The sequence below is a fragment of the Sciurus vulgaris genome (genome assembly GCF_902686455.1).
Source record: "Sciurus vulgaris genome assembly, chromosome: 11".
NCBI lineage: Eukaryota > Metazoa > Chordata > Mammalia > Rodentia > Sciuridae > Sciurus > Sciurus vulgaris.
Window position 1 is genome coordinate 11,420,891 of NC_136472.1, and position 13,874 is coordinate 11,434,764.

Sequence of the window (13,874 nt, forward strand, 5' to 3'; positions counted from 1 at the left end):
CTGTGTGGTTCATGACTTTCACGGGAGTATAGGCCAAGTAATGTGAATTCCCTGGCTTGGGGAAGCATTGAAGAAGCTTCATCTCTGTTCTCAACTATTATGCCTCATTCCCTGCTTTCTAATCTACATTTTAATTGGCCCTGGGGGTGAGGAGAGAGTGCTAACCTCTCCTAGGGGATAAGAAGCTACATACTGTGTAGGTAAATACTTATGGATGTTTACACGAGGTTGCCTTGGTGAGTGGGGGGTACTGAGGATTCAACCCTGGCATGCCTTTGATTTTGAGGCAGGGTTCCCCTAAGTTCTCAGAACTGCTTGCATTTGTGGTCCTGCCCCAACCTCCTGGACTGCTGGAACTACATTTGTGCACTGCCACATGGCATAATCTTATTTAAAAAATTTTTTGTTGGACACAGTGGTGCCTATAATACCAATGCTTCAGACTGAGGCAGGATTGCAAATGTGTTTGGCCTTACATCTCAAAAAGGGCTGGGGATATGGTTCAGTGGCAAAGCACCCCTTTCTGGGGCTCTAATTAACCCAGCACCAGTGCCACACCTAAGGGGAGGGACTGGAGCATGGTTGCCAAATGGTGATCAGTTATAGCATTTACAAGTGTTATACATTCACTTTAGGGTATTTGGTCACCAGGACACTTGGGGGGTGCTGGGGATTGAGCCTAGGATACCATGCCACTGAGCTACAAACCCTTTGAGAGTTTTCCCTACTAAATCACTTAGGCCTTATTAAATCGCCGAGGCTAGCCATCCTCCTGAGTCTCTGGTGGCAGCTTAATTCCAGTCGTGGCATACCTGTAATCTCACTGGCAGAGAATAAGGCAGACTAACAAATTCAAGGCCAGCCTCAGTAAAATAAAGGGGAATTTTTTTGTTTTTTTATTTATTTTTTTTTCCAGTGCTGGGGATTGAACCCAGGGCCTTCTGCTTGTGAAGCAAGCACTCTACCAACTAAGCTACCTCCCCAGCCCAGGGAAATTTTTTAAATGGAAATTTGATGCACTGTAGTCGCCCTCTGAGATGACCCACTTTTGGGGGGGGGGGGGTGCTGGAGATTGAATCCAGGGTCTTAGTACTTGCAAGGCAAGCACCCTACCAACTGAGCTATATCCCCAGCCCACCCACTTTCCCTTTTCCTATCCCTTCAATAAACTGCAATATGTCTGGAATTTTTTACTTGATCACAAGAATCGGGGTATGCACCCAGGGATTTACAATAATTTCTAGCAATATAGAAATGGTGATGCAGTAAGAATAGCATTTGACCTGGGATCTGGAAGAAAACAGGGAGACTAGGCATGGAGCCACAGGCCTGTAATTCCGGGAACTTGGGAGTCTGAGGCAGGAAGATGGCAAATTCAAGGACAGGTTCAACCTCAGCTTAATGAGACCTCGTCTCAAAATAAAGATTAAAAAACCATAAGGGGTTATGGATGTATCTCAGTAGTAAAGCAAACACCTCTGGGTTCAATCCCCAGTATTAAAAAAAAAAAAAACAGGCATGGTGGCACTTGCCTGTCATCCCAGCAGCTCTGGAGGCTGAGGCAGGAGGACCTCAAGTTCAAAGTCAGCCTCAGCAAAAGTGATGTGCTAAGTAACTCAGTGAGATCATTATCTAAATAAAAGACAAAAATAGGACTGGGGATGTGGCTCAGTGGTTGAGTGTCCCTGAGTTCAATCCCCAGTAGCACCCCACCCCCCCAAAAAAAATCCAGGTAGGAGAAAGCCAAGTGGAATGAAATCAAGTGATTCAGAATGTTTTTCAGGCAGAAGCAGCAATAGGACTGGCTGATGCAGAAGGTGTGGGGTGAGTAGAAGGGAATGTAAAGGATAATTCAACAGGGGCAGGAAAGTCTCATTCCAGACATACTGAGTTTGAGATGCCTCCCAGACACCCAAGGACAGCCAAGCAGATAGTGTGGAACAGGGTTTAGGATGTGCACGCCAGAGACGGGTTGCTAGGATTTGGGGGTCTGCCTCTCTTACTTACTAGCTGTGTGGCCTAAGAACATCACTTGACCTACAGTGCTTCATTTCTCCATCTGTAAAAGAGGGACGATGAGAGTATCTACTTCTCTCTGAATGTCATTAATACATACAAAGTTCCTGGAACACTACCTGGCATTGGTGACTAGTTAGGCGGAAGAAAAGGAACTAGCATCACCAGGGGATAGAAGGAAACTCAGGATAGGAAGGAAACTCAGGCCCTGGATAAAATAATTTCAACACTGTAAATAGGAGGAGACATTTTGAATTTCTAGAGAACCAGGGACCTAATAACAAATTAGCAAGGGTAAGGCTGGCCCCAACAGGAGAGGGTCTTGCTAAATTGGGGAGGCTGGCCCTGAACTTGCCTTAGCCTCCAGCATTGCTGGAATTACAGGCACACAAGGTGGTACCTGGCTGAAAGGCTAAATTCTTGAAAAATTATATATTTTGTATTCTTATAGTAAATATTAAGTTCCTTTTTTGGGGGGAGGGGGTTACTGGGGATTGAACTCAAGAGGTACTCGAGCCCCATTTTTTTATTTCATTTAGAGACAAGGTCTCACTGAGTTTGCTTAGCATCTTGCTTTTGCTGAAACTGACTTTGAACTCTCAATCCTCCTGCCTCAGCCTCCTGATGCTTTGATGCTTCTGTTTATTTCCTACAAATTAACTACCACCCTTTGCTTTGCTTTCTCCTCTACTTTGGAAGTAGTTTAAAGGACACTAAAGTAATTAAAAGAATACTTGCAACCTTGCCTGCATTTCACTGCTCATTGCTAGCTACTACCTAACACTGGGATTACAGGTGGCCAGCTCTCTGTGACACTTTAGGTGAGGGGATACCTAGCCATGTTTTACTTTTTGGTACTGAGATTGAACCCAGGGGTGCTTTACCACTGAGCTACATCCCCAGTCCTTTTCAATTTTTTATTGTTTCTTTTTAGCTACACATGGCAGTAGGGTCCATTTTAATACAATTACACATGCTGGGACATATCTTATTCTAATTAGGGCCCCAGTCCTTTTAATTAATTTTAATTATTATTAGTAGTAGTAGTGGGGATTGAACTAGGGGTGCTTAACCACTGAGTCACATCTCTAGCCCTTTTTATATATTTCTTTAGAGATAAGTTCTTGCTGAGTTGCTTAGGGTCTCCATAAATTGCTGAGGCTGGCTTTGAATTACCAATCCTCCTGCCTCAGCCTCCTGAATAGCTGGGATTACAGGCATGTATGACCGCACCAAGCAGAGGATACCTGTATTTCTTGTCTGCCTGGAAAAAACAAACAAACAAAAAAAAAAAAAAAAAAAAAAAACGAAAACAGCTCAAGAAGGGTATAGGCGTTTGGGGCGTGAGTGAAGCGAGAATTAAAGACAGGCAGCCAGTGTAGATAGGTAATCCAGTTGGATCCCAAGAACGGAGGGCTAATTTGATTTGGGTCCGAGAAGTTGGAAACTGCCCCTGGGAGACTCAAATGTTAATACCTCCAGAGCCCTTTGATTACCACAATTACCTGCCTATTCTGCCCCTCCCAGAAGGTTGTTAATGAAGCAGACAGGAAGCTGCTTATTTTTGCCCCCTGAGCTGCTGCTCCCTTCCTGTCGGATCACTTCACCTTGGCCCTTCCAGTCCACCTGCTTCTCACCTTCCAGCCATCCCACTGGCATCTCCTGGGCCTAGTCCCCGACGCAGAAAGGAGATAAGGAGAAAGAGGAGAGAACTTCTTGGGATACCAGGACACCAGCTATGGCCCCCTTCTCCTTCCCGGGAGAAATCTTACTGTTTTTTAAATAAAACTTGTTTCCTACCCTTGCCTTGCACACTTCTCTAATGTTCAAAGTGCAACATTTCTGGAAGCAGAACTCGGCACCGATAACCAGCGGTATCAGGATACAAGGGGCGGAGACCTCTCCCTCTGCCAGATCCCAGGTTTAGGAATCAGAAACCAATGAAACGTCTTACTCAGGGCTTTCCTTCCCTACGGAGGCTGGACGGACGGTGCAAACAGCAGATGTGGGTGGGGCAGGGGGGGGGTGGTGTAGAAAAGAGCCAGGAGTCCCAGGATGCCAAGGGGAACAGTCATGAAGGCCACCTTTTGGGTTGGAAGTGTAGCTAGCTGAGTGGCAGAATACTTTCCTACTACTCTTAGCTATCAGGTGAGGTCCTGGATTCCATTGCCAGCACCTAAGTTGCGGGGGTGAGGGGAGAACGGGAAAGCAACCTCCTTCACCGTCCGCAGCTCTGTGTCAGGAACAGGAGCAGGGACCACAGCCCAGTTCGCTGGACTCCAAAACCAGAGCTCTGAAACTGCGTGGTCGCCCCGGGCTGCCCCAGGAGCTCCCCAAAACCTTCGAAATAGGAGACTAACGCCACCCTAGAAGAGACAGAGATCACGTGAGCGTTGAAATCGCCACTCATTTGCAAACCAATCCCAAGAAGTTAAAAAAGTGAAGGGGCGGGTTTATGCAAAATACACCGAACCGTGAGCCCGCGATCGAAGCAGTAAAGGGCCAAATTTAAGGTCTATTTCAAAAAGTATAGTTCCTATTATAAAATAACCATCGTGAAAAAATTCATTTCAGGAATATTATGTATAGCAGGGTAATTTGGTCTTCGGCTATGAAAGACACCACACCTGAAAAAGGGACTGTAAATCTCAACGTTTCTGAGAGAGTATAACAACGGTATCGCTTCTCGGCCTTTTGGCTAAGATCAAGTGTAGTATCTGTTCTTATCAGTTTAATATCTGATACGTCCTCTATCCGAGGACAATATATTAAATGGATTTTTGGAAATAGGAGATGGAATAGGAGCTTGCTCCGTCCACTCCACGCATCGACCTGGTATTGCAGTACTTCCAGGAACGGTGCACCCCCCCCTTGGGGGATAAACCAGTTGTTAAAAAGTAAGAACATGAGCTACTTTGTTGTGGTGGTTTTTCTTTTCTTTCTTATAGAGAAGGGGGGGGCCTGGGGCTTAGGGTGAGATTGAGCTTAATAGTACTTTTAGAGTGTTTAGTGTTTGTCGCTACGCCTGCAGTGTGGAGACAGAATGAGATTCCTCTAGAGACTGCAGGTCTTTAGCTTAAGAAGCTTGTAATCTAGGCTGACTTCACCCTGGGAATCTTCAGTTAGCAATTCAAAAGGTAGGATACATATATATGCCAAGGCCTGAAGGTGGAGATACAGAACAAGATTCCAGGCAGAGCTTACATTCTAGAGAAGATAGCTAGTTAGCATTAGATGACAGGGGTGGGTGGCAGGGGAGACCATTCTGGACAGAGAACAGCCTAAAACATGCCAAAAAGGCTAGTCATGGAAGCAATTTCAGAAGGAAGAGAACCGCCAGTGGGGAAGAGTTTAGGAAAGCAAGCTGCCATGGCTGGGAGAGGAAGGAATACAAGAGGTCAGAGGGAGCACTGAGCAGGTGAGCAGAGATTTGACACTCTCACTTAAGTATTTTACTTGTTTTTGGTACTGGGGATTGAACCCTGGGCTTTAGCCCCAGGTGTGCCCCCAGCCTAAAACGCAGTTAGACATGGGACTTTTTTTTTTTTTTTTTTGTACTGGGATCGAGTCCAGGGGCACTACCACTAAGGAACATCTCCAGCCCCAGGAATTTTTTTTTTTTTTTTTTTTTTTTTCTTTTTTTTGGCGATACTGGGGATCGAACCCAGGGCCTTGTGCTTGCCAGGCAAGCACTCTACCAGCTGAGCTATCTCCCCAGCCTTTGGTGCCAGGAATTGAATCCAGGGAAGCTCTGAGCTCCAGGCCTCTTTATTTTTTTATTCTGAGACAGAGTCTTGCTAAATTTATTAGGGCCTCAATAAATTGTCAAAACTGCCCTCAAATTTGTGATCCTCCTGGTTCAGCCTCTGAAGTCACTGGGATTACAGTTACAGTACTTAGGAAAAGATGGAGTTTAGGTTTAATTTTATTTTTTGGTACCAGGGATTGAATTCAGGGGCGCTTAACCACTGAGCCACATCCCCAGCCCTTAGGTTTGATTTTAAATAGGGATGAGTTTTCACAGGCTCAATATAAAGTGGGCTGTGTGCAAAGGGACCAACATCAAGTCTGGAATGTGAAGTGACGCAGAATGCTGTTTCCTTGGTTAAGACACATGGAATGTTGAGCTCAGAAACCCTTACCTGAACAAGTGCTGTTGGACACATCTGTAATCCTCCCAGCTACTCAGTACACCGAGGCAGGAGGATTGCAAGATCAAAGCAATTTAGTGAGGCTCTGTCTCAAAAATAAGAAATAAAAAGTGTTTCGGATGTAGCTCAGTGGCAGAGTGCCCTTGGGGTCAATCCCCAGTACTCCAAGCAAAACAAATTTTAAGAAAAACAAAACCACCACCACCAAAAAACCCTTACCTGAAGCTCTGTACCTGAACTACAAATCAAGACGTGTGAGTGCATGTGAGACTTAAATGCACCAGACAAAAATGGGATTTCCCCAGGCTGGGGAGATAGCTCAGTTGGTAGAGTGCTTGCCTTCCAAACACAAGGCCCTAGGTTTGATCCCCAGTACAGCAAAAAAAAAAAAAAAAAAAGAATGGGATGCCTCCTTCTTACTGATATAATTTAATAAAAAAAAAAATTTTTTTCGGTACCAGGGATTAAACCCAGGGGTTCTTAACCACTGAGCCACATCCCCAGCCCCTTTTATTTTTTATTTTGAGACAGGGTCTCACTAAGTTTCTTAGAGCCCTGCTAAGTTGCTGAAGATAGGTTTGAGCTCTCTATCTTCCTGCCTCAGCCTCTGGAGCAGCTGGGATTAGTGTGCCACCTCACTGGCACCTGATATAATTTCAACCAGCAACATTTGCAACAGTCTGATTTCAGAAAACAAAGTTTCTCAATAAGTGAGCAGTGGTCACTCAAAAAAGGGGGCTGTTAGGGTATTTTACAGCTTGGGAGGAAAACGTTTTAACTTTGTAGATTTGTACCAAATTTGAATTTTCTTAAGTTTTTTTTATTTTTTGGATTTTTTTGGTGGTATTGGAAATTGAACCCAGGGATACTTTACCAGTGTGCAACATCCCCAACCCTTTTTTAAAATTTTTTATTTTGAGACAGGGTCTTGCTAAGTTGCTTAGGGCCTTGCTAAATTGCTGAGTTTGGCCTTGAACTTGCGATCTTCCTGCTTCAGCCTCCCAAGCAGCTGAAATTATAGACATGCGCCAAGTTTGAACCAATTTTTATCACCATGAAGTTTCAAATCGAGCATTAAAAGCAAGCCCAAGCCCAAGCTGGGGGTGGTGACGCAGGCCTGTGGTTCCAGCGGCTGTAAATAAATAAGGGAAGTCGGAAAGTAAAGGTTTATAAGATCATCGGTTGCGTTTTCCCCACTTTTCCTTAGTTTGTGTCTTTTGCACTTTAAAATGAAGCCACGAACTTCATTAATGATTTGAGCCGTTTCTAAAGTGCACTTTTTTGTTCTCTAATTAATAGTTCCAGACTATGTGATGGAGCAGGGAGACTGACTAGGGCGGGCTCTGTAAGGAATCCCATGAAAACCACGCTGGACGCGGGAAATCACATAAGGGAGTTCATCAAGCAGAGTGTCTCCCTGCAGGGTAAGAGAGAAAATGAGAGGAAAAGAAAGGGAGAGAGGCAGGGTGCGCGCTAGAGAGAGTAGAAAAGAGAGGAGGAGAAAGAAAGTGAGTCAGGGGCGAGAAAAGCATGAGAAAAGATGGCGGGTAGCTCCCCAGAAGCAGTTGAACTCCACCGGGCTAACAGGGGACCAATAAGGGGAAGGATACTTGCAAGCTGACGATGAACCAATAGCTGGCTAGGACGTTCACAGACTGACAGTAGTTGGGAGGCGGGGAAATGGCTGCGATGGAAAGTGCGGGGAGCAGCTTTGTACATTACAGGCTCCACCAAGCATCGGAGGCCAGGAAGGATGAGTCCTAGTCCAAGCGCACAAAGATCAAGTTCTTAAGATCTCTGTAAACAAGCATCTCCTGAGTCCTGATTTCGGTTTTCTTTGCTGTTTTTTATGTGTGGTAGTGGGGCTTGAACCCAGGGGCTCTCTACCCACTGAGATACACCCCCAGCACTTTTTTTTTTTTAACGGAAGGCCTCGCTAAGTTGCCGAGGCTGGCCTCAAACTTGAGTTCCTCCTGCCTTAGCCTGGTGAGCCGCCCCGCAGAGCCCCACTTCCTCTTCCCGAACCTCGACCCTCTCCCTGGGCAGCCCCGAAACGACTCCTGGGTCGGCGCAGGGCGCGGACGGATGACGCGCTTCTGCGCCGGAAGGACGCGGGTCAGCCAGGGGCGGTGGCATGGCGGCCTCCGCGGCGCGCTGGAACCATGTGTGGGTCGGCACTGAGACTGGGATCCTGAAAGGTGCGTGGCGGGGCTGGACATCGGGAAGTACAGGGGTCGCTCGCTCGCCACCCCGGTGCGACTGACGCCCTCGTCCCGCAGGGGTGAACCTTCAACGGAAACGGGCCGAGAACTTCACGGCGGCGGGACAGCCGCGGCGCGAGGAGGCGGTAAGCGCCCTGTGCTGGGGCGCGGGCGGCGAGACCCAGGTGAGTGGCCCTGGGCGCGCCGGAGTTGGGACCGTGAGGCGGCAGCCTCGCCCTCCTGGCCATCACGCCCCTCTGTCCGCAGATCTTGGTGGGCTGCGCGGACCGAGTGGTGAGGCACTTCAGCACCGAGGACGGCACATTCCAGGGCCAGAGGCACTGCCCGGGCGGGGAGGGCGCGTTCCGGGGCCTCGCCCAAGCCGACGGGTAAGCCGGATCCCCTCGAGGAGAGCGTCGAGGCGCCCAGAGGACGACGGAGTAATGTCGTTACACCCTTGGGTGACCCGAGGCGGGTGACGGGGCCAGGTTCCTGCCTTAAGTTCGTTCATTCCTATAACACGCATCTACTGAGCATCTGCTGAGTTCCGTGCTCAGAGAGCAAGGGCTGCTGGTGAAGTTTCTGTGTTTGTTAAGTGTGCATCCTTTGGGGTTTTTCCTCTGAGATCCATTGTAACTTTCTCCTCAAAATGCAGGGCAAGCCATTTAATCGCTTTGAGCATGCTTTTAACTGGGAACGAACCACCACCAAGGTGATGAAGCTTCCAGAGTAAAGGATAGGAAGGTGTGATGATTAGTAATTGGCCAAGCTTTTTTCCCAAGGTGAAGAAAGAAGGCTGTGTACAGGCTGCTTTTGTTTGGTGGTAGTGTTAATTCTGACAAGTGAGGCCTGGAAAGGATCTGTAGGGAATGGGGTTTTTGAACTGGGACTTGAAGGATAGGTGGAATTTTGACAGATGAAGACAGGAATGAGGGCCTTTCAGAATGGATACTGCAAAGGCCAAGAATTGGTAGCAGGGTACATAAACAGGATAAATAGCATTTGGTTGTTGAAACCAGGGACGCATTTAAATGTAAATCACTTTAAGTGCTAGGTTGAGAGATTTGCACTTTTATTTTGTAGGTGGTGGGAATTACTGGGTTTTGAGTGGGAAGTACTACAGCTGGAGCTGAGAGCCTGTAGGAGTTAGAGGATTGGAGAAAGCAACTGGGAGACTGTTGCCAGGGCCCAATCAAGAGTCTGAACCTAGGCAGGGAGGGTGGGTAGATGTGAGCAAGAATGTAAGCCCAGGCTGTGTGGATCCTGGGAAGAGAATACCTTGGGCTTCTTGGGAGGAGTATTTTGAGGGAGAGGCTGACATTAGTACCCAAAAAACAGGGAACTCAAGAGTAGAGCCTGAGGCAGCTCCATGGTAGACCACTAGTCTAGCATGAGTGAAACCCTATTAAACGACCAAACCCTAAATCTGGACGAGTCTTGTTTCAGTCCTTTCTGAGTTAATGATCTTGACCCCCACCCCTACTCCACAAAGAACCAACCCAAGAATCAGAAAGATCAGGAAGGCCAGGTACCCTAACTTAATTGAGGAACAGGAAAAGAATTCTGCTTTGGACTATCACAAATTTGATTTCCAGTTCTGGATCTGACATTTATAGCAGACTGGCAAATGTTTTAAGTTCTCAGAGCCTGCAGTTTCCACATAAAACTAGTAACCACCTGATTGTTGAGTAAATTGAGTTGATGGGTAAACTGGATGCTGTCAGGCCCTGCTTATATCCCAGGTATCTAAGAGGCTCCCTTTTAAACTGGGCTGTTAGAATGGGGCCTAGTTAACAGGAATTTGGAGGTGTGTCAGCTGGGGCCTAGACAATACTTTTTTTTCCCAACTGTATCCTCCTCTGTTTGCAGCACTATCATCACATGTGTAGATTCTGGCATCCTTAGAGTCTGGCGTGACAATGATAAGGAAGCATCCTCTGACCCAGTAAGGTTCCCTACCCTTGGGAAGGGTGGAAGTCAGGATAGGGGCCTAATGAAGTCTTTGGGAGAGGAAAGATTAAGAACTCTGGAACTGACTCATCTCTCATTCCTTTCAGCTCCTGGAATTGAAGGTCGGTCCTGGGGTTTGTAGGATGCGCCAAGACCCAGCACGACCCCATATAGTTGCCACAGGTGGGAAGGAGAATGCTTTGAAGGTGTGGGACCTGCAGGGATCTGAGGAGCCTGTGTTCAGGGCCAAGAATGTGAGTGATGGGATCTGGAGGGGCTGTGTCTCTGGTTGAGGGAGTCTGAGGCCACTGACTGATCAGAGACCAGATGGCCCTTAGGAGGTGATAAGGGAGGCTGAAAGCAGTGGCACTTCGAACCTATCTCCATCCTGTCCCCCATTCACCTGTATCACTAGGTACGGAATGACTGGCTAGACCTTCGAGTTCCCATCTGGGACCAGGATATACAGTTCCTCCCTGGATCACAGAAGCTTATTACATGCACAGGGTACCACCAGGTGAGGCACCATCTCATCCCTGCCCATACCTGGGCAAGTCAGCTTCCTAGTAAGACAGCTTCCCTGGGCACAGTGGGCTGTTGTGATGTGGCACGGCCACCTTCTTCATCCTTCTTCCTTCCTGAGCAATCAGGGGTATACACTTCCCCATACATTTGAGCCTTGGCACTAGTCCTGTGACCTTCTCTTACTGCATTCTAGAATGGAGTTTGTTCAACCATAGTTGAGAAAGAGAAGGGAGCATCCCCTTCACAGTGGGATCCACAGGGCACAAGTGTCAAGAATGGACATTGGACTGGGTGTCAAGGAGAATTCTGGTCCTGATGCATCTTCTCTGGTTTGCTTTGGGACCTAGGCCTGACCCTCCCCTCAGCTCCTCAGCTTTGCATGAAGGGCTCAACTAGGGATCTTTATGGCTTGTCTCATTTGAAGCCCTGAAACCCAGGTAGGGCTGGGTCACTGAATCTCAGGTCTGATCTCGATATACTTCTGCTTAATCCACTTATGAGGACTTCCTCTCTCCTCTCTCATTCATGCTAAAATATCTTGAAATTTAGCACCCTCTGACTATTGGACCAACTTGCTTTTCCATCCCTCCACTTCTTAATGGGAGAATGCAATGCTCACACCCCCTGAAGTGGAGACCTGTCCCCAATAGCCCTGTCCATTCATACTCCTGAGCAGCTCTGCTCACCCCAGCAACACTCAAATGAGTATTTCCAGTGAGAGCATTTCTCTGAGGGTAGGTCATAAATAAGAAAGCAGTGCTCAGAAGAAAGAATGAGCATAAAGAGATGCCAGGGGGCAGCGTGCAGGGCGAGGATGCTTTTGTGATGCCTCATTTTTCCTCTGTAGGTCCGTGTCTATGATCCAGCTTCCCCTCAGCGCCGGCCAGTTCTAGAGACCACCTATGGAGAGTACCCACTGACAGCTATGACCCTCACTCCTGGGGGCAAGTGAGTGATGAGAGGGGTTGGGGTGGGGCTCAGGAAGGATTCAGTAAGTCCTGTTAACCTCCTCCCTCTGGTCTTCTTAGTTCTGTCATTGTAGGAAACACTCATGGGCAACTGGCAGAAATTGACTTTCGGCAAGGTGAGCAGACTAGGGGATTTGGGGGAAGGGAAAAAGTCAGGGTTCCTTCTGACAGTGATGCAGTATAGGGATTCATTTTTTCCTCTGGAGATGCCAGATTGCCTGAATTCAAATCCTGTTTCAACCAAAGCTGTATGACCTTGAACTAATTACTTAACTCCCTGTGCCCTAGGTTCCTCACCTATAAAATAGAAATATTATTGGTAACTCTTGGTTATGTTGACGATTAAATGTTGAAATAGAAAGTGGTGTGAGGGCTGGGGATATAGCTCAGTTCGTAGAGTGCTTGCCTGTCAAGCACAGGGCCCTGGGTTCGAACCCAGCACTGCATAAAGAAAAAAAAAAAAAAAAAGGAAAGAAAGTGATCTGAACAGTAAACACTCAGTAACAGTTAGCTGGCTAGCTAGCAAGCACTGATGCCATTGCCTTCTTTAGGGCGCCTTTTGGGCTGTCTGAAAGGACTGGCAGGTAGTGTCCGGGGGTTGCAGTGCCACCCTTCAAAGCCCCTCCTAGCCTCCTGTGGCTTAGACAGAGTCTTAAGGATACACAGGATCCGGAATCCACGTGGTCTGGAGCATAAGGTGAGAACTCAATTTTCTGGCCCTCAGCCCTTGATGCTTCTATACGTTTCAGCCTGCCTGAGCTCTTCAAGGTCCCTCTCTGATTTGCAGGTTTATCTTAAGTCCCGACTGAACTGCCTCCTCCTATCCTGCCGGGATAACTGGGAGGTGAGCAGTCTGGAATGGGAAAGTGGGAGCTGAGGGCATGGATGTGAGGGTTTCCCTGTGGAAAAGAAAAAGGAGGCAGCTGGGATGGAGACCTAGGACTACCATGCCACTTAATTTCTCTGAGGGGTGTTAACAGTTATAGTTCGGACAGGTTATCACAAAGGGTGATATACCCCAGAACATGGTGGCAGTGGTTTTTGGGAGATATAGGTGATGGTGCCCAGAGGAATATTGATTCCCAGCAGTTTCCTTGTTCTTGACCCCTGAGCATTCTTCCCACTCACCAGGATGAGCCCCAAGAGCCTGAAGAACCCAACAAGGTGCCTCCAGAAGACACAGAGACAGATGAACTTTGGGCATCCTTGGAGGCAGCTGCTAAGAGGAAACGACCAGATCTGGACCAGACCCAAGGGGCTGTCCAAACCAAACAGAGAAAAAAGAAGCGGCCGAGGTCCACTAGCCCCTGAATACCCTGTGTGCATTTTGTAAATAAACACCTCAGTACCCACCATGATCTGAACCTGTTGTGATGGGAGAAATGAAAGGGGTGGCTTGGGGTGGGGGCTCCCTGAGCTGGGGCAGCAGGATACCTGACGTCACAAAAGCGGGCCTGGAGCCAGGCAGGCTGGCGAGGGTAGCACGGAGTGGCACCGGGCCGCGCGGGGCCATGGGCTGCTGCCAAGACAAGGATTTTCAGACCTCGGATGATCAGGGCAAGGATGGCGGGTCTGAGGAAAATGGGGAAGGTGGGATTAGAGCCGGAGGTGCCCCGTAGGGACCACCCAGGAGGTTGGATCGGGTAGGGTGGGGCTAAGCTTGGCCTCATCGCCCCCGTAATCGCCCCAGCAACCGATTTGGGTTCCCCAGGCCGCCAGAATCGCAGGTCTAACGAAAGTCTTCTGATCACCGTGCTGTGGAGGCGGCTATCTATGTTCAGTCGTCGGGGTTCCTCGCGGTCAACAAAGAGGCATTCAGACCAGATTCAAAGGCCGGGGAAGCCAATAGAGGACATCCAGGATGAGCCGGAGAAGGGGTGAACTCAAACCTGCTCTCAGTGCGCCCCAGCCTCCAGAGAATAAAATTTCTAATGCGGGCCTGCCGGACAACTGGTGCCTCTACAGCCCGCTTTGGGGGCCGCGGGCTCTTTAAGGTTCCTCCCCCGAGGCTGGCTCAGTCCCCTGGGCTCCGCTCTTGATCCTCAGGGGCGGGGTCGCCGCGG

The 13,874-nt window shown here is 48.3% G+C and overlaps 2 protein-coding genes across 5 annotated transcripts; both read left to right on the plus strand.

The window, feature by feature from the left end:
* The first annotated feature begins 8,212 nt into the window (after positions 1-8,212).
* On the plus strand, positions 8,213-13,163 carry WDR74 (WD repeat domain 74). 4 transcript variants are annotated; one of them, XM_079102197.1, is made up of 11 exons: positions 8,213-8,365; positions 8,447-8,553; positions 8,636-8,757; positions 10,238-10,313; positions 10,426-10,572; positions 10,734-10,835; positions 11,691-11,791; positions 11,872-11,927; positions 12,363-12,508; positions 12,599-12,655; positions 12,943-13,163. In XM_079102197.1, exons 1-11 carry the CDS (start codon positions 8,302-8,304, stop codon positions 13,120-13,122), a joined length of 1,158 nt encoding a protein of 385 aa, XP_078958323.1. In that variant the 5' UTR covers positions 8,213-8,301; the 3' UTR covers positions 13,123-13,163. The 4 variants fall into 4 exon arrangements, with proteins under 4 accessions (XP_078958323.1, XP_078958324.1, XP_078958325.1 ...); XM_079102198.1 differs by having other exon boundaries at positions 8,447-8,514; XM_079102199.1 differs by lacking the exons at positions 8,213-8,365; positions 10,238-10,313.
* A 159-nt stretch (positions 13,164-13,322) lies between these two features.
* TEX54 (testis expressed 54) lies at positions 13,323-13,692 on the plus strand (the record flags this gene model as incomplete). Its single annotated transcript, XM_079103440.1, has 2 exons — positions 13,323-13,401; positions 13,502-13,692. 2 exons carry the CDS (start codon positions 13,323-13,325, stop codon positions 13,690-13,692), a joined length of 270 nt encoding a protein of 89 aa, XP_078959566.1.
* Between the last annotated feature and the right edge of the window lie 182 nt (positions 13,693-13,874).